Below are 26,186 nucleotides of genomic sequence, written 5' to 3' on the forward strand. Positions count from 1 at the left end.
TTCGTGCTTGCAATCTGGGCCTCTACTACCCATGTGCTCCCTGTAATTGAGAGAGAGAGAGAGAGAGAGAGAGAGAGAGAGAGAGAGAGAGAGAGAGAGAGAGAGAGAGAGAGAGAGAGAGAGAGAGAGAGAGTAAGAGCGAGAGCGAGAGAGAGAGAGAGAGAGAGAGAGAGAGAGAGAGAGAGAGAGAGAGAGAGAGAGTTCTTAAACAAAGAAAGTGTGTGAGTGAGAGTGAGAGTGTGAGTGTGTGTGTGTGTGTGTGAGTGAGAGAGAGAGAGAGAGAGAGAGAGAGAGAGAGAGAGAGGGAGGGAGGGAGGGAGGGAGGGAGGGTGGGTGGGAGAGATGTACTAGCATCTGCAAGAGGCCTCGCGGGCCTATGAGACAAAGTACAAAATCAAAAGTAACTCGTACAGTGCTAAAGTGCTAAACTAGTGAGCACAAGTAGTAGAGTAGCAAAATAGTATCAATTGCTCAGAGCTAATGCTCCTAGTACATGCCCAGGCTCCATGTATCTAGGTACCCTGGTGGCTCTCTGATGGGATGTGAGGAGCTCTTGTATCTGTGTCTATCGAGCTATCTCTTGAGTTTGGACATGGCGTGGTCTCCTCGATCTCTTTATGCGATGGGCTACATTAAGGGTGATTCCTCTAATAATAATTTATTTATCTCCTCAACTTTGATATAAAACCTATGCATAGCTTTAATCCATACTTTAGTTGTGCTAGACCTAATAAACGATTAAACTCTAACAACATGTACACATAACGATTAATACAATAATTGCAATGCTGCTTTTGTAACTCAATAGCCACAATCTTTAGAACACTAATCAACACCGTGACAAATTAATAATATTCACAGTAATATTCGAAATCTTTTAGCACACTAACCAATACCTTGACAAACTAATAACATTTACATTTAACTAATCCAAGTATTTAGATAAAAGAAACTGTAGAAAACGAGTACAATTACGCGTGAGCACTTTCTTAGGTTTTGCTAGATGCAAACGATTGTCAAGATGAATGGATGATGCAACCGCTTTCAAATGCAAAGAGATTTGCGAACTTTATGTGTGTGTGAGAGAGAGAGAGACAGACGAGGGGGTGAAAGTCCTAAGCTGAACTCCACGTATGGACACCTATGCTGGGGTGTTGTGGAGCATTCCCATGTGTTTAACGTGTCTTTAACGTAACACACGTGCCATTGTGACTTGTCCAACAACACAGCCAGCAAATTCATGTTAAATGTCTTCGCTACAGACTGCAGATGAAGATCATCACGTACAACGTTAACGGTCTTAGAGCTCGAATCTCTCCACATGGATCGCTGCATGGATTCTTAACTTCGCTTGATGGGGACATCCTCTGCTTTCAGGTCGAGTTGTCTCCTCTTTTATGTGGCTGCTTGGCAGCTGGGACTGATGCCTGACTTAAACAACCAAAATTGTCAATACCGAAGCTGGGCAAGGGCTTCGTGATTTCATGCGTGTAAAGATAACATTTGCGGACACACGGAAGTGGATTTATCAATGGGAAGTAGCTGACAGTGTGCCCAAGTTGGTTATTTTGGCGACATTTGGGAAGTGTTGAGAGTTATTTGCATTTCTCTCTTTTTAATTCCCTTTCAAATATAACTGAGCTTATCGCGTGGAAACCTGGCAGGAAACTAAAGTATCTAAGCAAGAGCTGACGTCCGACATTGCAACGGCCGAAGGCTATGAAGCATTTTTCTCATGCACACGTACTTTAAACAAAGGCAGAATAGGATATGCTGGTATGTATTCGCTTGCACTGACTAGCAAGCTGAAGGGGAGGAAAGACATAACCAAAGAAATATAATGGCCTTATAGTTTTGTAGTAAGGCATGAAGCTTGCCTTGTATCGAACTCAAATAAACCTTATTAAAGCTGTTAAACGGTATTTAGTAGACAATCGAAAGTGAACAAGTAAAACAATACTCTTCCTCTGTGCTATATATTAAAGGAAGAGTGGTACTACATTGAACGCGTAATCCTTGTGAATGTGCCCACTCGTAATCCTTGTAAATATGCCCAGATGTGCATATTGCCTCTTCTGCGCAGTGCCATGGATGAAAGTTGCATAACTATTGCAAAGAACCTGGTATTTCATGCTTTGAGCCTTTGACAAATGATATTGAAGTTTGGTACCATTTTTTTCAAGAGAAGATAATCACCAAAGAGATTAATCTTTTGTATTGTCCAACAGGAGAACGCTTTAGATATCTTTACCAGGCACTCCGTTGTGAGACTCGTGAGTTCATGTTGAAGCTTCATGGCATTGGACCAAAGCAGTAGTCCATAGTGTGGACATTGTTGGATGTCAATTTTCATGTTGAAGCTTCATGGCATTGGACCAAAGCAGTAGTCCATAGTGTGGACATTGTTGGAAGTCAATTTTCCACCCTTTGCCATCCTTCGCCATAGCTTGGATAAATTAATCAATTTTTATCAGCCAGATTTGTGAAATTAATTGTGTTACTGGTCATTTTTCTGTTAGTAATATGCCTGGTAGTCCTAGGTACCTTAGTTCAGGATTTTCCTTTTTTATTTGCTACATACACGCAGCTAATTGGTGATTATTTAAGGACTTTGTATAGTTCTTACGGGATTCTTATCACACTCTATATGCCATCAACGGGAACAGTTTAGACTGTTAGAGTTGGTACTAGATTGAGAATATTTTCTCAGTATTTTTCTGCACAGTGTTTTCAGAAGATGGAATTCTGCAGTAAGGTCAAGATGATTTAACCATAGAGAGCAGGCTCATCTTTCTTTGGCGGTCTGTACATTTTTCAGGTGTTGCAACATTTTGTCGGACAGAGAAGACCGCAACAAGTACAAGTGCTGTCTTGCCCATTGCAGCTGACGAAGGTTTTTCAGGGGTCTTACACTGCTCAAAGAGTGGTGATGTTGAGGGAGGCAATTCCAGAGTTGGATGCTATGATGACGTTTTAAACATTGGCACAATCTCAAGGGAGGAACTTTTTCGTTTAGATAGTGAGGGTCGTTGTGTGGTTACAGATCATGGCTCTTTTGGTGTGATAACAATGCAACTTACCTCGCAATTTATATGTCTTATGCTTTGGTTTTCTCCTTTGTCAAACTTTCCTTCTGTGATTACATACCACTGCTCTTTTGGACCTTAGTTAGCCAGTTTTGAATGGCATGTTTACCCCTGCCATAGTGGTCTTATATCTTTGGATGTGAAAGATTCGAGCCGCTCTTCTTTGGTCGAAAACATTCCTGAAATTTCCGTGGGCTGAGTATGATGCAGTGCTTTTCAATATTTATGGACCATGTGTTCAACCTGGCGATACAAAGCGTATGCAGTTTAAGCTGAGCTTTTTCCGGGCATTGCAGGTATGTTTGTCAACGGCACTTTCATAACTTCTCATAAGCACTTTCATTATTGTAGAACCTAACTTCTCATAAGCTACTTTAAGAAGCAATGTTTTTCGATAATAGCTGACACATGGTTCTATCCTTACACTTGAAGGAAGGTTATTTTGCAACAGGAATCTTTCAGAATTATCTTAGAAATGATGGTGGAAGTTTTTAATTGGTGTGGCTTATGGTTTTAAGGTGTGATGTACATCTAATCCCATGCAAGAAGAACGATTTGAAATCCATCAAGGACAGTAGCAAACCTCGTTATGGTGAGACTTGGCTGCTATGTCAGAAGATTTGGCTCTGAACAGTCACGTGGGCAGCACATCTTACTGCCACGTCATCAGTTGGCCCTTTTGGATTACATATGGCTGATCCGATGGTATATAACTTGCACCACACATGTGTGCATGTCTTGTTTGGTCCATCTAGGACTCACCCTTTCTTGAGAAAAAATGCAATACATGGTAATGTGTCATATTCTTACCTCAACCCCTACTGGACGAGCTCATCACCTAACCTAATACTCTATGGCTTCTCCTCATATGGGGCCCTTACATGTTGAGTATGTACAAGTAGGTGAATGTATAGAGGGTGGAGCATTAATTCTTAAGAACGAGCTACTTCACAACAGCACACTTCACTGATGCCAGAGTTGCCTTTGTTCATGCAAATGGCCTCGTTATGTGAGTTGTTGGAGCAGAGTGCTGATGTGGATCCTCTGGGCTTTGATACCATGCCATAGATAAGAGGGAGGGCATACTCCTCGCTAACCCTTTAGTGGAATGAAAGGGTTTTACGGATCATGCTAACACTCAGATCTATTTCTACACACATGCACACAAGTACACTCAGATACACAGCAGAATATGTGAGAAGTGCAGCGGAAATGAACAGAAATGGAGAGAGAGCGAACCTCACACACACCACACTGAGAAGGAGAGAAAGAAACAAGAGAGAATTGCAAGTGATCTCAGGCAAAAGCCCCGGGAAAAACCTCTGCACAACAGGCTGCTCAAGAGCTGGGCACAACTGCTCAACAACCTGCACAATGAGATGACAAATGAGGGCTGAGGGGGGGCCTATAAATAGCCCTCTGTCCCTCCCTAGTCGGGTGCAGCATACTGGCCGACCAGCCTGTACAGTGGCCGACCCACCCTCCAGCAGCCCATGGGGCTGGCGCACAGCCCTCTATGAGGGCGCCCCTCTCTGCCTAGGGGGCTGACTCAGCAGCCCTATAGGGGCCGACCAGGCTGCCTCAATGAGGCTGAGCAGGCTGCCTCAATAAGGCCGACCAGGCTGCCTCAATGAGGCCAGCCACACCCCTATATAAGGGGCTCACCTCCCCCTATATGAGGGCTGACCAAGAGCCCTGTAGGGCCGACTCCATGGGCCTAGGTGGCCGACCAGCAGGTCGACCCACCTCAGCCCTATAGGAAGCCCAACAAGCCGCCATACTGGCCCTGCCTCCTGGTTTACAAGGTGCACAGCAAGGGCTGCTCTAGGGACTGCCTATGCAGCACATGAGCAGGTCCACCAGGCTGATCTATCCCTGAGCAGCACATGAGCAGGTCCACCAGGCTGATCTATCCCTGGCCCATGCACAGCACCTCAGAAGTGACCCAGACATGCCAGTGGGCATCACAAGATCCTAGCCTCACATGGGGGCGGGCGCACCCACAAGAAAAGGCCCTCTCTCTGTGGTCTAACCTACCCTCTCTCTGGGTGGGCACCCCCACAAGCAAGGTCCTCACTCACTAAGGTGACATCAGGAGATGTTGACCTTGAACACCCCCTCTCAGCTCCTGGATGGAACACAAGCGCCATGGAGCTGGGTGTGCCGCTGGAACAACTGGAGGAATCCATCGTGTGATACTCCGTCGTTGAAGACCGCCACAGGTACTGTTGAAGAAGCCCCCTCTTGGCATGAACCGCCTCAGGATGATCAGTGGAAACCTGGTATTGTTGCTCCTAGGCCACGGGTGCTAGATACGCTCTTCTGGTACTGGTACAAGAAGTCCTCTGGCATAACAATCCAACTGTTGGTACTGGTATATCACTCCAATAGAAGGTATTGGAACAATAATCCAACTGATATTGCCACCGGCTCAAGGTTTGCTTCCTTGCATGGGCACCTGTATCTTAGAGCTAGATAGCCCCCTCTCAAGTCAAAACTGGTACAATGTCACTAGATCGATGAACTTAAGTGCTCCAATGACAACGCGCATATAACAGCTCACAAGGATCAATTAACTGTGTCTAGATTCCTGCACTGGCAATTTGTTGACCCATTCGGATCCCTAGTAGCTCATCAGACAATAGCTGCAGCAGAACACTAGGAGACCCCCTCTGGATCTGCCAGGTCATAATGTCCAAACAAAATACATACTGGTAACATACTGCAGCTTGAGTCAGCGAGAACAACTCCTCGTGGCTCGAGGTCTTGCTTGAAAGCCTGCTCGGTAAAAGACTCCCTTCCTATTGCACCTGACTGGTAGGTACCGCTGCCGCAAGCAATCCTCCATCTGAATCCGGAAAGCTGCTGGCAGTGCATCCTGCCTCGTGCTACTAGAAGGCTGGAGTAAACGTCATAGTGGCTGTAACACCATCCTGTTGGTTCCTGGTCCCCTCACTATTCCTTTGAGGACACTGCCGCCAATAATGACCTTTCTCGCCACATCAATTACATGTACGTGTCGCCTTGAGTGCCTCATGTTCCTCAGCTGACAGCTTCTTACGTCCTGTGTGCTCAGTTTCCAAAGCCTTAGGCTGACTCTCATAGGTACGATTTACAAATTTCTCTCCCAGGTCAACGCATTCATCCTTAGACTTGTTATCAAGGACGAATAGAAAGCACTATACACAGAGGATAACTGGGAATAATGGCCATGTCCTCAGACAAAATCTGCTTCCCTGCCTGGAGGATCTCCTGCTGAAGTTCCTGTAACTTGTTGATGTGCTTCCGCATCGATGAAGACTTCTTGGGATCCAACAATCGCATTTGGACTTATAGGGAAACCCTCTTAATGGGAGAGGCTGACTCTCATAGGTACGATTTACAAATTTCTCTCCCAGGTCAACGCATTCATCCTTAGACTTGTTATCAAGGACGAATAGAAAGCACTATACACAGAGGATAACTGGGAATAATGGCCATGTCCTCAGACAAAATCTGCTTCCCTGCCTGGAGGATCTCCTGCTGAAGTTCCTGTAACTTGTTGATGTGCTTCCGCATCGATGAAGACTTCTTGGGATCCAACAATCGCATTTGGACTTCTAGGGAAACCCTCTTAATGGGAGAGGTTCGATTATACAGGGATGGCAAGTGCTCCCGAGTCCCTGCTACTCTTGGCCACTGTCATGTCCTTCACGTGATTACTCACTTGAGGAGTACAGTTCAGGAAAATAAACGACCTTACCCTTGCATTGATATGGTCCCAGAGCTGAGACATGGACTCGGCATCCTTCTGCTCTAGGATGCCAAGGTTGGACGCAAGGGGATCAGGTCTGGCAACTCCCACCAATATAAAATCTACCAGATCATACGACTGTAACACAGACTCCATCATGACCCACCAGACTCCGTAATTTAGTCCATCCAATTGATGGTCAATTGGGAACGTGGGCAAAACTGGATTTTTGGTCTTGTTCTGCCATCTCGGACAAAGTCACCATATCGGAGTGAAGACAGAGCTGAATATATACTGCCAACTTTCTATCCACATGCCAACTCTCTATCCACATCAATGTGTGGTTATATACAAGATGTGAACAATGCTATGTAATAATACATAACAATAAAACAAAGATTTGTCATGCGAATAAGAAAGCATTTCAAGTGTGCTTTGTTTCTTGTATACCTTCATGACATATCTTTTTACATTTGCAATGTAGGCTGGAGACATGACTTACGATCAATTGACACGGCTTGTCATCTACACCAATATCATGTGGATTGCAAGCAATTGATATGGGTAGTTATCTACAAGCACATCTAAAGACCAAGTACTTTTATATTCTAATTTGCTGTCATTCATAGAAATGAAGCGAACATTTATTGAAAAGCAAGTATGTGCTTATCATAATAGTATCCGAAAAAAGAAAAGATGATTATACACTAGTGTTCCATCATGGCCATCCATCGATACATACTGAGAAGAGTGGCAAAAGATGTTCTCCAAATTTAAAACAAAAATGAATACTTCTTGAGTTTCACCCTCGAACATCAAATCATCATTCACTTTCACAATCTAACAGTTGCCTGCTTGGATCTAGTTGTTCATTTAATGAAAACTAGCTGCAGATTACAATTCAGCTCACGGGCTGCTTGTAGGAAATCCTACGTGAAAATCCCTTTTACTAAGAGCTCTCAGCTCATTTCTTTTGGCAACATGCGAAGTGTCAAAATTTCTAACTAGATTCTAATTACATGCCTCAAAGGGCAAAAGTCTAGGGTCTTCGTAGCCCTTGGTCACATGGGCTTCTCCTGGCTATCCATTGGGCTCCATAGCGCTTTGGGAATCCACCCCTCTTAGAGCCTGCAACCATTAATTAAAGTGCACATAGCCATGGCACCCATTAATCATTAGCGCTTTTGTATGCAAATCAATTCTAGACTAATCCTAGTCTTTGTGGGCGTCCCGCTCTTCTTTGGACTTAGAGAAGACAATAATACCACACGAGATACTCATACAGCCCAAAAGTAGTGCGAAACAGTGTCTTATGCACATCGTGCGCTTGATGGTCATTTTGTTCAGTGTCCGATAGTCAACGCACATACGAAATGAACCATCTTTTTTCTATACAAGCAGTACAAATCAGCCCCTAGTTTGCACCTCGGCCATAATTTCTTCCCGCTGAGCCGCACTGACTCTGTATGGGGACCTTAGGTGGCTCACTACGAGGAATGAGTTCTATACCATGATCTTCATGTTGGAAAGGCCACCTCTGCATCTGTAAGACCCCATATGAGGAGACCAAGATGGCTGCCATGGGGGCAGGAGTCAGAGAGATCAAAGTTGCCTTGCAATGGATAGGTATAAGGACAGGCACAGGGCCTACATCAGGCCAGGAACAGGGCGAGAAGATGGCACAATATTGGCGGGGTACCCAAGAGAGCAGGTGAGCTGCTTGGCAATGTTTGCAGGCAGGAACATGACCTACAACAAGACTTGCAAGGAGGTGCAATAGGAGGGCTGGTCCCTGCAAAGAAAGAAGGGCATGTGCCCTAGTTTTAAAGCACCTAGGAGGGTCGGTTTTGGGGCAGAAGGTCCTGCACATAGGTCGGTTAGGAGGGGGAGAAAGTTGGCCAGTAGGGGTCGGCTATTTCCTCTACTGGGTCGGTGGTGTTTTGTGGTCAGCCTTGCGCTATATAAAGGGGGCTGGGCCCCCACATAAATGCAGACACACAACCCCACAGGAACTGCCCACAGCCCAAGATAAAGGGCATGTGGGGACGCATCTTTGGTAGATTGAGTCGGCCAGCAAGGGCTTGACCAGTCGGTCATTTCAGAGGGCTCTTGGAGCCTATAAAAGGAGAGGCCTGGGGCCTCATTTTGCATCTAGTAGGTCAGTGCACAGGGGAGGAGAAGGAGCAGCCAGAGCCCCTTCCTTGCGCCTACATTCAGGAGGCAAAGGAAGAGCAAAGGTGCTACAGACCTAAGCTCTACACTGTTAGAAACATGGTGTGAGGGAGAGGGAGAGAGAGGCTAGGAGTGAAGAAGTGATATTGAAATGAAGACATAATGAAGGCTTTCATTCATTCATCAAGTATATCATGACAAGTGAAGTACAAGCCTTATATAGGCTACACACTCACACACTTGCACCAACTGCATACGGGAGAAGTCCCATAGTGACACGTGGCACTCACACATGTCTCACACATGTGAACTAGTACTAGATCTCCAACACATCCCATCAACACACTCCTTGGATATGATATCTCCAACACACCAACACATCCCATAAACACACTCTTTGGCTATGATATCTCCAACACCCCCCTTCAGAGCAAAGAGTATGAGACCCAACACGCAAAGAGTAGACCGATCCCCCCTCCACCGCAATACTGCAAAGAGCAAGTCCAACTATCCAACACCTCCCGTGTGATAGCGACTTCTCAGTCAGCTTGCGACCGGCAAGGGCAAACCATCACTCGTCACTCCCCCTTACTCTGAATTGGGTGGTCAATACCATCAAACCAAAGTAAAAGAATACATTCATTTTTGGGGGACAACCCAGGGAAGAGTACCTCCTATTGACTCCAAATGCATTCAGTTTAGAGGGACAACTCAAGGCTGAGAACCTTTATTGATTCAACACAAACACACATAGAGCTAAGCATCATCTACCATAGATCATACAACATAGCAGATGAAGCTTCCTGCTCAGGTTCGGTAGATGTAGCATAAATATCCTTGAGCTTGTCAAGGTTCTCCTTGGCTGAAGTAGTGAGGTCAAGTTGATGAAGAAATTTGTTGACCAACCTCACACCAATAAGCGTCAGTGCGTTGTCATGCTGTTCATGCCAAGCTGAGAGTTGTGCTGAGGGGTCTTCACCACGAGGACGAGGCTCCATAGTATCAATCTAAGGTAGCAAAGCCAGCTAGCTGAATGGAGGGGGGTGGACCTTGGATTTGATGGATGGCCACATGGGCAGCAAGATGGCTGCAATGGGGGCAGGAGTCAGAGAGATCAAAATGGACAGGTATGAGGGCAGGCACATGGTGTGCATCAGGCCTGGAACAGGGCGAGAAGATGGCGCAATATTGGCAGGATATCCCAAGAGAGCAGGCGAGCTGCTTGGCAGTGTTTGCAGGCAGGAACATGACCTGCAGCAAGACCTGCAAGGAGGCGCAACAGGAGGGTTGGTCCCTTCAAAGAAAGAAGGGCATGTGCCCTAGTTTTAAAGCACCCAGGAGGGTTGGTTTTGGGATAGAAGGGCCTGCATACAGGTCGGCCAGAAGGGGGAGAAAGTCAGCCAGTAGGGGTCGGCTATTTCCCCTACTGGGTCGGTGGTGTTGTGGGCAGCCTTGCCCTATAAATGCAGAGGGCACACAGCCCCACAGAAACTGCCCACAGCCCAAGATAAAGGGCATGTGGGGCGGATCTTTGGTAGACTGACTCGGCCAGCAAGGGGCTGGCCAGTCAGTCATTTCAGTGGGCCTATAAAAGGAGAGGCCCTGGGCCTCATTTTGCATCCAGCAGGTCAGTGCACAGGGGAGCAGAAGGAGCAGCTAGATGCCCTTCCTTGGGCCTACATTCAGGAGGCAAAGGAAGAGCAAAGGTGCTGCAGACTTAGTTCCACACAGGGCTGAACCCTAGGCTGTCTACAAGGGCAGCAAGGAGCTGAGATGTAGAGAGAGAGTCTATACATGCTCGAGGTGGAGCACTCGGGCTCAAGTCTAGAGATATCCGGCATGTAGTAGAAGTACGTGTTGGTAGGATCAAAGGACCACACTCTGGTGGGACTTTGGATCTCTCTCTCTTTTGTATTGTGTCAATAGCTTTGGACGGAAATATATATTCTTTTGGTTGCTTCTATATCTGGCTGGTTCATTGTCTATTGATGCGTTTGCACATCTATTTGATGCACATAAGTTAAAGAAGTTTGTGATTCCACTCCCCACACACACTGTGTGAGCTCCTGGGCTATTCTATCAGTCTCCGCTGTGCGTACCCTCTGTTGTTGATTTCTAACATGGTATTAGAGCCCAAGTAAGAGGCTCACAAGTGTGGGAGCCTGAAGACATGGACGTTGTTGAAGGACGACCCTGATTAATAGGCTCTTGGGAATCGACTTCCACGACCGGAGGACAGCGCCCTTCAGAGAAGGAGGGTTACTCAGGTTCAGTTAGGTGCGTACGGAGCTCGGGTCTACAAAAGGTTAAGTTTGTTCGATTTTGTTGTGTGGTTTAACAATAAAGATGTCGATGTCATAAGCCTCTTCAACCCTTTCTCTCGCTTCCTCCTTCCCCATATTTCTTTCTTTCACCATCCCTAAATTTGGAGAGTGTGGGAAACTGAATGGGACAAATTACCCTTTCTGGAAGGTGAATATCCAGAGTCATTTAGTGGTTTACGATTTTGTTGTGTGGTTTAACAATAAAGATGTCGATGTCATAAGCCTCTTCAACCCCTTCTCTCCCTTCCTCCTTCCCCATATTTCTTTCTTTCACCATCCCTAAATTTGGAGAGAGTGGGAAACTGAATGGGATGTGTTTGTTACTTGGTTTCCCCTTGGCTTCTAAGGCTGAAATTTCCTCATTAGAGCCTCGAGAAACTCCTTTTTCTTTGCTTGAGGTGTGGCTGTCTTTTTCTTGTCTGCTGTCCCGGCATAAAGAGAAGGCATTGTGGTGGGATATTGCATATTCATTAAACTCGCCACAGTGGCTATGTGCATGATATCCTGTATGCCCTTAAGTTGCTGGGTACTAAACACAGCCTGTATCTTTGGCGTAAGACCAGACCTGTATTTTCTTACTTGGGTCTTCTTTGAGACCTTCTTAAAGGGAGTTATTTGCAAAATTGCATCCCAAAATTTCTGGTTGTAGGTCTCTACTATATCTGCTGCATCCATATGCAAGCTGTCCCAGGTGATAAGAACATGGTCTTTGAATTGCTTGGGCATAAACTGTTTGTAGAAGGCTTTCTTGAAGCCCTTCCACTTTCTCGGAGCAGTGCCCGCTGTAGTCTGTGCGCTCCACCATGCACTAGCTGTTGCTGTTAGGTGTAAACTAACCATGCGCAGCTTTGAAGATTCAAAAAATCTCTCCGTGCCAAAAGCTGCATCAAACTGTCTAAAAGTTGCAAACCTAACAGACTTCCCGCCTTCTTTGAATTCTTTGGTCTTTGCTTTCTTGCCAGACTTCTTGTTCTTCTTGGTTTTGGCTTCGATGATCTAGAAGAAGAAGACAATGATGAGGATGAAGAGGTAGAACTGGAAGAAGAAGAAGAACTTGAAGAACTATGATGATGCTTAGCCTTTTTCGTCTTGGGAGGCATGACTACCTGCTTTCCTCTTTTTGCTGTCCTCTTTTTGAGGTTTCTTGCTCTTCTTGGAAACATCATCTATAGGAAGAACACGAACTGCATCCAGGGATCTCTTTTTGGCTATCACCTTCTGGGTTGCCCCAAAAGAAACTCTTTGCTGCTCTTCCTCTGCATGAGGATTTACGAGCTTGCGAAACAATGGATCCCTTTTGGCTTCCATGAGCTGTGCCGATAAATATTTGTAACTTGCCTCAATCTTTTGACTCTGCTCTTGAATAGCTTGATCCTTCCTGGCACTCTCCTCATGGGAGTGTTGGAAGTAGAGGATAGAATCACTCACACCTCACTCCCGATCTAGCTCATACAACCCTCAGAGAGACGGAGAAAGAGATAGCCAAAACTCAGATGTAAGTGCAGGTGATGAGAAATGAGGGGGGAAGAGGGGACTTTTTATAGGCCTTGCTTGGGGCTGGACAAACCCGACCAGCAGGGGATCGGCCCCCTGCTTGCAGCACCGACCTATAGGCCGCCTCCACTGACCTGGTTGGTTGGCTTGGGCCAACCCTATAAATGGGCACATGGGCTGCTGATGCAGACCCTAGGCGCCGCCATTTCCAGCTCCATAAGCCACATAGAAGGGCCGCACCCCTCTTCCTTTGCTGCGCGGGTTTCTAGCTTGGTAGTCCTCTGCTCCCCTACCCCCCTACAGTCCCTTGCCCCCTTGTCCCCTCAAAACGGGGGCTCACAGGTGGGGCAGTGACTTTTCTAACACCCCCTCTCAATGACACAATTGTGGGCTGATCCCCATGCGTCGAATGAGGCATTCCATCTGCTCGCTGGCAAGTGCCTTCGTGAAGACATCTGAGATGTCGTTGTTGGTCGGGCAGTATATCAACTCTATGACTTCTTCGTCAATGAGTTCTCGAATAAAGTGGTAGTGGACCTGGATGTGCTTCGTCCATGCGTGAAACACAGGGTTGTTGGCGATCGCTATGCAACTCTGGTTGTCGCACATAACCACAATCGCATCTTCTTGGGCCACATTCATGCCCTCCAAGATCCACCTGAGCCACAATGCTTCACATGCCGCTGTACAGGCAGCCATGTACTCCGTCTTTGTAGATGAAAGGGCGACAGTAGGTTGTTTCTTACTCACCCATGACACAGCTCCTGATGAGAGTAAGAAACAATATCTAGAGGTCGATCTCCGAGTATCAATGTCACCTGCCCAATCACTATATTAGAAACCTCCCAACTCAATGCCTCTCGTATAAGTGATGCCATAAGTTCAGGTACCTTTTAAGTACCTTAGCACCCTCATATCTGCATCCCAATGAGCCTTCTTGGGTGTGGCGGAGAACTGACTGAGCAATCCAACTGCGTAAGAAATATCTGGTCGGGTATTGGTGAGGTAAAGCAAACTCCCCACGCACACTTAGCTTCAGACCAGTTTCCATGGGAGTCACTGCTGCTTTACAATTTTCCATCTCAAAGCATTTGACCAGTTCCCTGCAATATTTCTCATGTGAAATAAAGATATTGCTCTTTCCCTGCTTCACCTCAATCCCAAGAAAATAGTGGAGTATGCCTAAGTTAGTCATCTCGAACTCCTCCATGAGAAGTCTCTTTGACCCGAGCAATCTTCTTCGTATGATCCCCAGTAATGATGAGGTCATCCAATACTAGCCGTAAATCCCCCTCTGTGTCGAGATTAAGATTTGCCTCTGATGGACTCCGCTGAAGCCTGATCTTCTGAAAGAAAACTTCTATCCGCTGGTACCAAGCTCTGGGGGCCCGTATAAGGCCTTCTTCAATTTGCAAACTTTTGATGGGGATCGTGGAATCTGAAATCGTGGTGGCTGTGCCACATATACCTCCTCCTCCAGGTTACCATTCAAAAATGCAGACTTGACGTCCATTTGAAAAATAGGCGAACTGTGATGAGCAACGACTGTCCGAATAGTCACCATCCTAGAGTGGAGGCGAAGGTCTCGTCGAAGTCAAGTTCTTCTGACTGTGCATAGCCTTTCACTACCAATCTTGCTTTGTACTTGTCCAAGCTCCGATCTGACTTGAACTTAAGCTTGTACACCCATTTAGTCCCAATGACCTTCCGCTTGGTTGGTTTGGGCACTAAATCCCAGGTGTCATTTTTCAAAATGGCATCCATCTCTGCCTGCATGGCTTCCTGCCATTTTGGAATATCCTTTGCCTCCTAGAAGGAATGGGGCTCTGCAAGTTGAGCCACCAAAGCGTAGTTCATGGAGGGAGTCTTCATGTTTCGTTGAGACCGCTGCCCTTCGGAACTGCTCTCGGGAATGTCCGTGACCCATCAGTCTGCTAATGTCTTCAAATACCATTGAGGTAGCTTCTTCTTTGATGGAGGTGCTTTTTCGATGGAGTTGACTTGGAAGCCGTCTCTGGAATGGCATGCTCCTCCTCCTCTTCCTTCTCCTCGAGGTCTTTAGTTGGCTCCACCTCTCGGATAGTGAACTTGGGTGGGGGTAATGCCGGAAGTTTTGGAACCTCTTTCGCAGGCTGTGGCTTTGTCTCCTTAAAGATCACATCCCTTCTGATAAGGATCTTCTTCTTTTTTGGGTCAAACAGGCGATAGGCCTTGGACTCTTCACTGTATCCCACAAAGATACAGCTCCGGCTATGGGGATCAAGCTTTGTCCGCTCATCTTTATGCACATGCACAAATGCTTTAGAACCGAAAACCCTTAAGTGAGATATGGTGGGCTTCTTACCATAATAAGCTTCATATGGAGTCTTGCCATCAATAGCCTTGGTCTTGGTTCTGTTGAGGACGTGAACGGTAGTGTTCACGGCTTCACCCTAGTAGGCTTTCGAGAGATTTCTCCCTCGCAACATGGTCAACCCTGTCTCTGTGACGGTCCTGTGCTTCCTCTTAGCAACTCCATTCTGTTGAGATGTGCGAGCTGTAGTGAGCTGTCTCTTAATCCCGTGCTTCTTGTAGAATCCATTGAACTCGGTAGAAGTGAACTCTCCCCCTTTGTCGGTGTGGAAGGCTTTGATTACCTCCCTGCTCTCCTTCTCTACCTGGGCCTTCCAGTCTTTGAATTTCTCAAAAGCCTGAGATTTCTTGGCCATGCAGAATACCCACGTCATGTGATTGAAATCATCCACTAATAAGAGAGAATACCGCAATGTTGGACCATAGATGTCGGCATGAACCAACTCGAGCGGCTTCTTAGCCCGTGATGAGGCCACTTGTGGGAACTTCTCTCTCTGTTGCTGGCCTTCCACGCAAGCCCTACAGACACGATCACTGCCTGTAATCCGTGGAAGTCCATCCACCATCTTTGTCTTCTGCATCTCGGAGAGAGTGCCATAGTTGACGTGACCGAACCGCTCATGCCATAATTTGGATCTGCCATGGTCCCCGTGCACCAACAGAGCGTTGAGCCGATATAGCCCATGCTCCTTGACACCTTGAGCCACCACCTGTCCGTTTGCCTTGGATGTGACAGTGACTTTGCCGTTGTCGAATAAGACCGACATATTGTGCTTGTCCATCTGACTAACAGACAACAGTTTTTGTACAAATTTGGTACATACAGTACACCGGAAATCAACTCCTCGTTTCTTGTAGTTGTGATGAATGGAATATTGCCGACACCCTTTACAGGGCATGACGGGTTATCCCCAACAGTGACCTTGGAATCGGGATGCGTACCTTCCATTGTTTTGAACCACTCCTTGTTGGACATGTGCTTTGAAGCTCCACTATCCACATACCAATCTTCCTCTCCTTCATTGACTGCATCAGCAGAGTAGCACTCAGTGATGATGAAGAGAGCGCCGGTCGTGATGTTTGCCGATTCGGTCTTGGGCTTCTCCTTGGACTTGGACTCCTTGAGATCTGCTTTCTTCTTGCGGCACTCTTTAGCAGAATGACTAAGCTTCTCACAGTAGAAGCACTTCATTTGCCTCTTTTTCTCTGCATCCTCGGTCTTGCTTTTGTTCATGGAGTCTTTGAACTTACCCTTGCCGAGCTTGTTGTTCCTTGCCACGAGAGCCTTCTTGTCCGATTGAGTAAACAATTTTTCCCGAGCCTCTTCCTGCAATAGTAAAGGCCCAAGCTCCTCGAAGGTGAGAGGCTTGGTCCTTTGTCTTGCAGTGACCGTAGTTACGAAACTCTTAAAACTTCAAGGTAGCTTGTGTAAAGTCAACAATGCCGGATGACTTGAGTCTACCTTTTGACCAACTGCCGCAAGCTGGTCCATTACCACCTTGACTTTTGTCAGATGGTCATGAACATTGTCTGCCTCAGTCATGTCCAGATTGTATAGTTGATGTTGGAGCATCAGAATTCGAGATGTATTGTCAGTTTCATACAAATCCTTCAGGATAGCCCACGCTTCTACATACGTCTCGGCCATCTGGATGTGCGGAAGAATAGAGTCCGCTGTGGTCCCAATGATTTAATGCTAGGGAGTGGGCATCTTTCTCTTCCCAATTCTCAAGCTCTTCACCATCTACTATAACGACCATCTTCCCCTTGCTGTCCAGCAAGTCTTCTCGGTTTTGCCTCCACCCTCGTTGTTAGCTTCCACAACTTCCGGGCCACTAGATGGCTCCGGATTTTCATCTTCTCAATCGGGTAGTTCGACCTGTCTAGCTTTTTTGACTCTCCGAAGTTCGGGATGGTGAATGAGAGGAATCTGGAGGAGGAGGAAGGAAGAGAAGGGGCTGAAGAGGCAATAGTAGAATCTTTGTCCTCCATCCTTGCTGTAATAAAGAACATTAAATGGAAACTGAATTTGCAGCGGAGAACTTGACCACGCAGCAAACCCGAGTGTCGATTGGAGTTGCCTACTTTTTGAGGTACTCCGATCTAGAGCTGTAAACCTTGCTTTGATACCATGTTGGAAATAGAGGATAGAATCACTCGCACCTCACTCTCAATCTAGCTCATACAACACTTAGGAGAGACGGAGAAAGAGATAGCCAAAACTCAGATATATTCTTCCACAATCGTGGGCAGACAAAAGCCAAGAGATGCTGTCAACTGCTGAGCCTACTTCTCTCCCTCTGTGCGCTTGCCTGTGCAAGGCTGTAAGTGCAGGTGATGAGAAATGACGGGGGAAGAGGGGGCTTTTTATAGGCCCTGCTTGGGGCTGGAGAAAACGGACCAGCAGGGGGTCGGCCCCTTGCTTGCAACACCGACTTGTAGGCCGCCTCCACCGACCTGGTTGGCTGGCTTGGGCCAGCCCTATAAATGGGCCCATGTGCCCAGCACATGGGCTGCTGATGCAGACCCTAGGCGCTGCCATTTCAAGCTCCATAAGCCGCGTAGAAGGGCTGCGCCCCTCTTCCTTTGCTGCGCGGGTTTCCAGCCTGGTAGGTCCTCTGCTCCCCTCCCCCCCTACAGTCCCCTGCCCCCTTGTCCCCTCAAAAAGGGGGCTCACAGGTGGGGCAGTGACTTTTCTAACAGGGAGGGCATGGCATCCTGCTATGAAGGCATCACTGCAACTTTCTCTGGTCTGGTTAGGTGAATAGGTCAGTTGGTCTGTAACTAAGCCTCTAACCAGAGTGACTGAATCAAGCTATAGTTTGGTTAACTAGACCAATCTGATCTAGTTAGTTGTATTTGTCTGGTTAGCTGTAATCGGGGTTCACTAACCGGGGTTACACTAACCTCAATTGACACATCAGTGAATTGCCACGTCAACATTCTACAAGTAGTGCCATGTGTCAGATTGTACTATCATGCCACGTCAGGACACATGCATCCTCACCTGTGTACCACGTCATCTTCCTTCTCTGTCAGGGAGCGAATGTGTGCCCGCATGGGAGAATTGTTATGTGTGAGAATGCCGTTGCCTAGATCCTTTAGACACCCGAGGCCTTCACGACACCTGCTCGCCACGAGACTTCTCTATAGGACCTAAGGTCTAGACGGACGCTTAAGTCCGTGTTGTCTTTCGAGTATTCACGCGATGCCTAGCGGGGTCATTGTCACCATGACAAGGGCATCCCGCAGTTCGCCCTCAAAAGAAAACATCTTGCATTGCCTCATGGTTTGCGCTTGTGTACCCGCTTCCCCAAGAATGGGTGAGAAGGGCTCAGTGACGATAGCGTTACCACCGGCCAAGGGCACTGCCCTTCAGCTCCCGCCCATGAATTTTTGCAGTGGTCCACGACACCCTTCGGGAAGCCTCCGTCAATCGTTCACGCTGTGCTAACATCGTTTTCCCATGGGATAGCTCATCACACTTGTGTGGCAATTTTTGTTACATCAAGGCTTTGTTCAACGAATTGCCAAAAATCAGCATTCCGCTCTTTGCACTGACGCCTGGCTCCAATTTACTGGGGAATCTCTTGCTTTGCGCTTAGACCAATCTCCAAAGAAAGAGATAAGCCAAGCTCTGATACCAATGTAACTCTCTTTTGCACTATTGCTTTACTCACTGCTCTCTTTCTCTTTGCAAACAATCGCTCTCTCTTTCCCACTATGCACACATTAGGGCCCAGGACAAAACGTTGGGCTGGACCCCCCCGAAGGTCTTTATTCATTCAATGAAAACCGAGTACGGATTACAATTCAGCTCACGGCCTGCTTGTAGGAAATCGTGCGTGAAAAATCCCGTTTACAAAGACCTCTCAGCTCATTTCTTTTGGCAACATCATACATGCCAATTGTCAAAATATACAACTAGATTTTAGCTACATGCCTCAAAGGGCAAAAGTCTAGGGTCTTCGTAGCCCTCGGTCACATGGGCTTCTTCTGGCTATCCACTGTGCTACATAGTGCTTTGGGAATCCACCCCTCTTAGACCCTACAACCATTAATTAAAGCGCACATAGCCATGGAACCCATTAATCGTTAGCGCTTTTGCATGCAAATCAATTCTAGACTAATCCTAGTCTTTGTGGGCGTCCCACCAAGCAAACATGTGCACACAACATGACTAGCTTTGACCGAAGCCAACCCTTCTAGCTGTAATTAAGGGCTTTGACCAGGGCTCAAGGCACCTTAATTAATGCCAAGCCTCTCCGACCAGACGGTAATGATCTAGGTTGACCGAAGTCAGCTTGCTTTGGCCAAAGCCCAGTCTTGTTGACCGAAGTCAACCTTTCTGACCGGAGTTAGAGGTTCTTTGGTTAACCGCAGTTAACCCTCTTGGCATACGCCAAGTCTTCCTAATCGGGGTTAGGCTTACTTAATCGAGGTTAAGTATCTTTGACCAGAGTCAATACTTTGACTAATTAAATATAACTTTTTGAATATAATTAATTAAATGAAGAACTCATTAGTTATGCTCAATAAATGGTCAACTAGAACTTTGACTTTGGAGTATTTACAGCTTGGTGACATAAGGGGCTCACCTCCCCCTATGTGAGGGCTGACCAAGAGCCCTGTAGGGCTGACTCCACAGGATACAATCCACAGCCAAGCAGGCTGGTCAAGTGTGAGAGAAGAATGCTCCAAGAAAGGTCCTCCAATGTGAGACATTGAGTGGAGAATGGAGGGGGGGCTTTTATAGGCTCCCAATCAGCCTTGTTGGCTGGCCATTGAACCTACGAGCCAAGGCAGCTGACCCGACCCTGGTTGAGTTAGGTTTGGGTCGGATGGACCTTACCAAGTAGGCCAGTTGACCAGCCCTAGCTGGGGGCCAGTTTGGGCACCCAACCCAACCCTAACATGTGCATAACCTAGCCTATCCAGGCCTACCTAATCCTGTCCTCTCCGGGTAGGCACACCCACATAGAAGCCCTCTTTCACTATGAGATGCCATACTTTAACACCCTCTCTGCAGCTCATGGTGAGCACAATAATTTGAAGAAGCAAGTCAATGAAGATGCAACCATCGACCCTCTAGTAGCGCGTCTACTCATTTAATCTCGGAGAGAGCACCAAATAGCATGTATCCTCGCCACCTCAAATAGCAAGTGAGATGTTAACTACCTTCTCTATTTCCTACTGCAGATCATGGGAGTAGCACCGATATTGTTCCACCTAGCCTTTTTTGCTGAAACGTGAGAGCTAACAGAGAATTCGAATTCAAAACATACGTGAAAGCTCATTCTCATCTCTCACTAGCTTCAACAAGCCCCATCTCCCTAGATGGATCTAGATGCCACATGTCATCATTATAGGGCCTTACTAATGCAACATTTCACCCCTCTCTTGGGATGCTTTAATTTCCTTTGCCCCTAGGCACATTTCTTGCATTAGACCCTTAGCCTTAGATCCACCTAGTCTGGTGCTATCAACCCTCACCTAGGACCTTGACATTAATTCCCTCCCGATCATTTACATGAAGCGCAAACAAATATATTACAAATATAGATCCTTTAAGGGAAATGTCGACTGATTCTTCCGAGGTCATGCTACCTCGGCTAGAGCGTAACATTCCTTCCATCTTCAGACATCAGCGTCCTCGATGATAAAGTCTGGGAACACTCTCCGCAACTGGTATACGGATTCCCAGGCAGCTTCGGATAGAGGCTGACCATGCCATGCAACCAAAACCGTGGGTATCTTCCGATTTCGTATTTGCATTGTTCCTCGGTCTAGGATTCTTGTTGGTTTGCGCCTCGCATTATCCTTTATCTCCTGAAACAAAACCACACCTTCGATTAGTGAGTCACCTGTATGTAAAAATTTCTTTAAGCGCGAAACATGAAAAACCGGGTGCACCTTACACCCCTGTGGCAATTCTAATTTATAGCTACCTTGCCTATTCTCTTTAGAATTAACCATGGCCCACAGTATCGAGGTGATAACTTAGCACACTTTCCAGAAGTTAACGACTTCGAGTGCGAAGGAACTCTGAGAAAAAATTTTTCTCCTTCCTTAAATACTCTTATAGACCGGTTTTCATCCGCATACACCTTGGCTCTATCCATAGCCTGGCTGATATTAGCTCTCGCAAGTGCTAGCATCTCCCGCATCTGAACCACAAAGTTCGCGGCACTAGGCACTTTCTGAGGTACTCTAACTATAGTTGGATTTGCTGGTCTATAACCATAGTTCAGCTCAAATGGACTGAACCCGGTAGAGGAACGTTTTCTATCATTGTAGGCAAACTCTAACAATGGCAACCACTTGTCCCACGTATGTTGCCTCAATGACACATATGCCCTCAGCATATCCTCTAAAGTCTGGTTGACTCTCTCCGTCTGACCATGCGTCTCAGGATGATCCCCACTACTCATTCCCAACTCAGTCCTTAGTGTCTCAAATACCGCGGTCCAAAAATGACCGGTAAATCTGACATCTCTGTTTGACACTATGGATCTAGGCAATCCATGCTGACGAAATATATGTCTAATAAACAAATCCGCTACTTGCGGGGCGCTAACAGACTCTCTAGTCGGAATGAAGTGAGCCATCTTGGTTAGACGATCAACCACCACAAGGATAGAATCATACCCTCCTTGTGTCGTAGGCAGCCCTACAATAAAGTCCATGGAAATGCTCTCCCACTTACTCAGTGGTATTTCCAAGGGCTGTAAAAGTCCGGGTGGCTTCACCCGCTCGGCCTTACTTACCTGACACGAGAAACATCGTGTCACATATTCATGAATATGCTTTTTCATCTTTGACCAAAAGAAATCTCGCTTCACGAGATCATGTCTTTTCGACCCCTGGATGTCCCGCACATGGGCTATCATGGCACTGTTGAATGACTCTCTGCCTGATATCATTCTGACTAGGTACTACTACCTTGCCATTTCTTTTCAGCATACCATTCCTTATGGTATATCTTGCATAAGTTTGGCCTTTTCAGGATGCCAGGTCATCCTTTTCATTTTCCCCGGGTCTAAACACATGAGCTTTAGGCCATAAGCTCTGGACAAACTCGTCCACCTTTTGAGTTTCTCTAATCTCGGTCATTAGAGCACTCTCTAATACCGTAAAACTCATATTGTGCATAATGCGAGACAACGCATCAGCAACCTTATTATCCTTCCCTTTTCGGTACCGAATCGTTAAATTAAAATCCTGCATGAGCTCTGCCCACCTAGCTTTGCGGCCCCTCAAGTCAGGCTGTTTACAAAAATGTTTCAGAGTATCATGATCCACATCCACATAAAACTCTGAACCATACAAATAATGCCTCCATGTTTTCAAAGCATGGATAGCCGCATACAACTCTAATTCATGAGTTGGCCAATTCCTTTGAGAGGGAGAAAGCTTCTTGCTTTCAAAGGCTATTGGCCTTCCCTCTTGAAGGAGAACTGCTCCTACTGCAATGCCACTTGCATCAGTTTCCAGGAACAACGGTTTCTGGGGATCAACTATTTTTAACACCGGTCCTGTGACCACAGCTTGTTTTATGGTGTTAAAACTTTCTTGTTGATTCTGTCCGCATATAAAAGGTACTTTATCTGAGGTCAGATCAGTCAATGGCGATACTATTTCGGAATATCCTTTGATATGCCTTCTATAAAATTGGACAAATCCCAAGAATGATCGCAACACGGTCAGACTCTGAGGGATTGGCTAGTACTTTTTTGTATCCTGAACATCTGTGCATCATGCAAGTATTTAAAAAACACACTACTGACGTAAAATACCCAAACACTCTATTAAGGTAAAATACCCAAACACTAGAAAAAAATATCAAAGAAGGGTCTCTAAACAAACATTGAAAATATGCCAAAAACCTTTGAACAAATATATATAAAGTATGCCTGTGTCAAAAAATAAACATGTTATAAGAGTTGAAATTTTTTTAGAGTATGGATGAAAATAACGATGTTTTTATCAAGAATTATGGTTTAAAATCAGTTCTTAAGCATGAGGATTTACATGAACATTTTTACTCACTTTAAGGCCTCTACAAAATATTATACCCATCGAACACCTACAAGCCTAACCATACACAGTATAGTTTTCTTTTTATTTACATAAAGACTGGCTTTCCTCAAAGTAATGAACACTATTCTTAAGTGTTCACGATGCTCAGTAATACTTTTACTGAACACTAGAATATCGTCAATAAAATGTACTATAAACTTTCCGATATACGGACGTAGTAAATCGTTCATAAGCATGACGAATGTCGCTAGAGCATTGGTAAGTCCGAAGGGCATTACCAAAAACTCATAATGACCAAACCTGCTTCTGAAAGCGGTTTTATGCACATCCTTGGCTCTAATCTGGATCTGATCGTAGCCACACTTAAGATCTATCTTGCTGAAAATCACGGCTCCATGTAATGCATCTAGCAAATCATCAATCCGAGCCATCGGATACCTGTGCTTAACAGTGATATTATTCAATGCTCTGTAATCTATACAGAGGCGAAACGTATCATCCTTTTTCTTCTTTAATATCACTGGCGAAGCAAAAGGTGAGAAACTTGGTTGAATTTGCCCCAACTTGAGGTATTCTTGCAGTTGTCTACACACCTTCGCCTCTTCAGTAAAACTCATTCTATAGGGAGGTCTATTTACAGGTTCTGCCCCCGGAGTCAGTTCAATCTTATGCTGAACATTCCGCTCTGGAGGTAACCCATAAGGTAGTTCATCCCTAAAACATTCAGAGAACTGCTCTGTTATAAGATTAGCTAGCTTGGCCATCTCACCATTTCGCGTAACATCAGTGCTAGCCGAAGAATCATCAACCGGCTCTACTGATGCTGTGCAAAGGAATAAAAACTCTTCTTGAGCTTTTTGGATTTCCATCACGGAAACCAACGGTCCCTGAAGTACATCTTTTTCACCTCGCAAGACATAAAACACATCATTCATCTTGAATTGATATACGTGCTTTTTCCAATCAATGGCTGGATTCTTCCTAGAATGCCACGCTATACCCAGGGCTATATCTGCATGAGCAAGCTTGGTCATTTCAAAATCAAGCTTCTCAGCATAGTACTGAATACGAAGCTCCAATTGGGTAACCCTTTGGTCCCACACTTCAGTTGAACTTCCATCTGCCATCATGACTGTATACGCATAGTCAGATGGACTTGTCTTTAACTTCAGCCTCTTCACGAGCTTGGAGTTAATCACATTGTGAGTTGACGCTGAGTCAAACAACACAATGACATCATGATTGGCCACTTGCCCTTTCATTTTAATTAACTCCGTATCATTAAAGGCTGTATACCCCGTTGCTGCGGGCTTAGATAGGATGTTATCATGTGCACTCGTTACTAGCTTAGCAACAGACACACATAACTAACAAGGTATTGACCTCTGAGAAGATCTCGCTAGCTGAATCTGCATCTCTTCCGCTCTGGGACTTCCCTTCATTTCCACGTCGCATTCTGAGACTACCATCTCAGCCATCCGACGATCCTTATTACGTGGGACAATCCTTCCACTGATGAGGCTGAAGGCAACCGAAACATAAGCCTTCTCTCCTCGCTTTTTCTCTTTGTTCTGGGTTTAAGGGAGACTTTGACCAATCCCGGGCTGCCATTGGGGTTACTTTTCTCTTCACTCCAATGGTGGTACTTGGTTTAGGAGTTTCAGCTGGTTTCGCTTGCTTGGCTTGACCACTCGGCTGAGAACCACTCCCTTTACTAATCCATTTCTTCTTAAACCCAGATTTCTTTTGGTACCCATATTGGGTTCCGACCTGTGCAAACCCACTTGGCCTGCTACCCTTGGCATCCTCATAGTTCAGGGCTATGGCTATTGCATCATCTAACGTGTTCGCGTACTTAGCCCGAACTTCCATTTTTATCCGATCATTCAATCCAAATATGAAATCTTTCACTTGGATTGATTGAGGCAGGGATTCATTGACCTTCATTACGCTCTCTCGAAACTTATCAGTGTATTCTGCCACTGACAAATTTCTCTGACGAAGGTTCCTATATTGATCCCAAGCTCGGGATGCTTCGTCAGGAGGTAAGAAGTGTTTCCTGAATTCTCTTTTAAACCCCTCCCAGGTAGTGGATGCTATACCATCTTTTTGTTGCCTAATCCACCACCGATCCGCTGCCTCACTAAACATGTGGGTGGCCTCGAGGATCTTCTTGATGTCATTTCTGATTTCACAAATGGCGAACGCCTCGTCCCATTTGTGTAACCAGGTCTCAATGACATCAAAACTACGGTCATTCATCCGACCAGAATACTTTTCCGGCCTGTAATTGGCAATATTTGGTACTTTAGCCTTCCTAGGCTCGACCGTATGGACACTAGACTCCGGTTCCATTGGAGTCTTTCCTTTGTCCTCTCGAGAAGGTCTGGCAGACATACTATGTATTGCTCTTCTAAGTTCAGACTGCCCTGCATTTGTCTGGAATTGTTGCGCTAATAATTGCTGCAAGGCATCCTCAAGTAATGCAATCCTGCCAGATAAGGTGTGAGCTCCTGGGCGCGACACCTGCTGGGTCGGCCGGACTCCTGACTCACCAGGGTCCCTTCTGGAAGCCCCTTCTTCTGCTTCCATTTAGTTCAATGGGTGTTTTGTTTTGTTTGTTTAAAAAAAAAAAAAAAACACTGCTAGAACACTGTATTTACAAACTGACACAATTCAGTGTACTGACACTCTGACACAATTCCCTATACTAGGGAATACCTGCAATCCCAGATTCACACTAACCAGGCATTTGATACAAGCATATATCCCAAATCCCGCTTTTCCCTATACTAGGGAAATTCTTGCAAGTCAACTCAGACTGAAATACACAGGCATAGTCTCAAGCATAATCTGTCCTTGCTACAGCATCAAACCTTCATGCAGACTAATTATTAACAAAACCTCTTTATGCAAGTGGAGCATCAACAAAACTAAATCAAGAAAGGCCAAAGAAAGCTCCCTGGTCAATCACTCCTGTCTCAG

General features: G+C 46.0%; 1 protein-coding gene across 3 annotated transcripts in view; it reads left to right on the forward strand.

Annotated features, from left to right (window-relative positions):
• The first annotated feature begins 1,093 nt into the window (after positions 1–1,093).
• LOC147906243 (endonuclease/exonuclease/phosphatase family protein) overlaps positions 1,094–26,186 on the forward strand; it is a 105,331-nt gene continuing 80,238 nt past the window's right edge. For all 3 annotated transcript variants that reach the window (XM_087377374.1, XM_087377383.1, XM_087377389.1), the window contains exons 1-4: positions 1,094–1,377; positions 1,665–1,776; positions 2,819–3,058; positions 3,297–3,382. In XM_087377374.1, coding sequence (XP_087233500.1) covers positions 1,270–1,377; positions 1,665–1,776; positions 2,819–3,058; positions 3,297–3,382 — 546 coding nt within the window. In that variant the 5' untranslated portion in view covers positions 1,094–1,269. The remainder of the gene's footprint in view (positions 1,378–1,664; positions 1,777–2,818; positions 3,059–3,296; positions 3,383–26,186) is intronic.

Source organism: Dipteris shenzhenensis, chromosome 1 (assembly GCF_047967505.1).
Source record: "Dipteris shenzhenensis isolate YYH24624 ecotype China chromosome 1, Dip_SZ_1.0, whole genome shotgun sequence".
NCBI lineage: Eukaryota > Viridiplantae > Streptophyta > Polypodiopsida > Gleicheniales > Dipteridaceae > Dipteris > Dipteris shenzhenensis.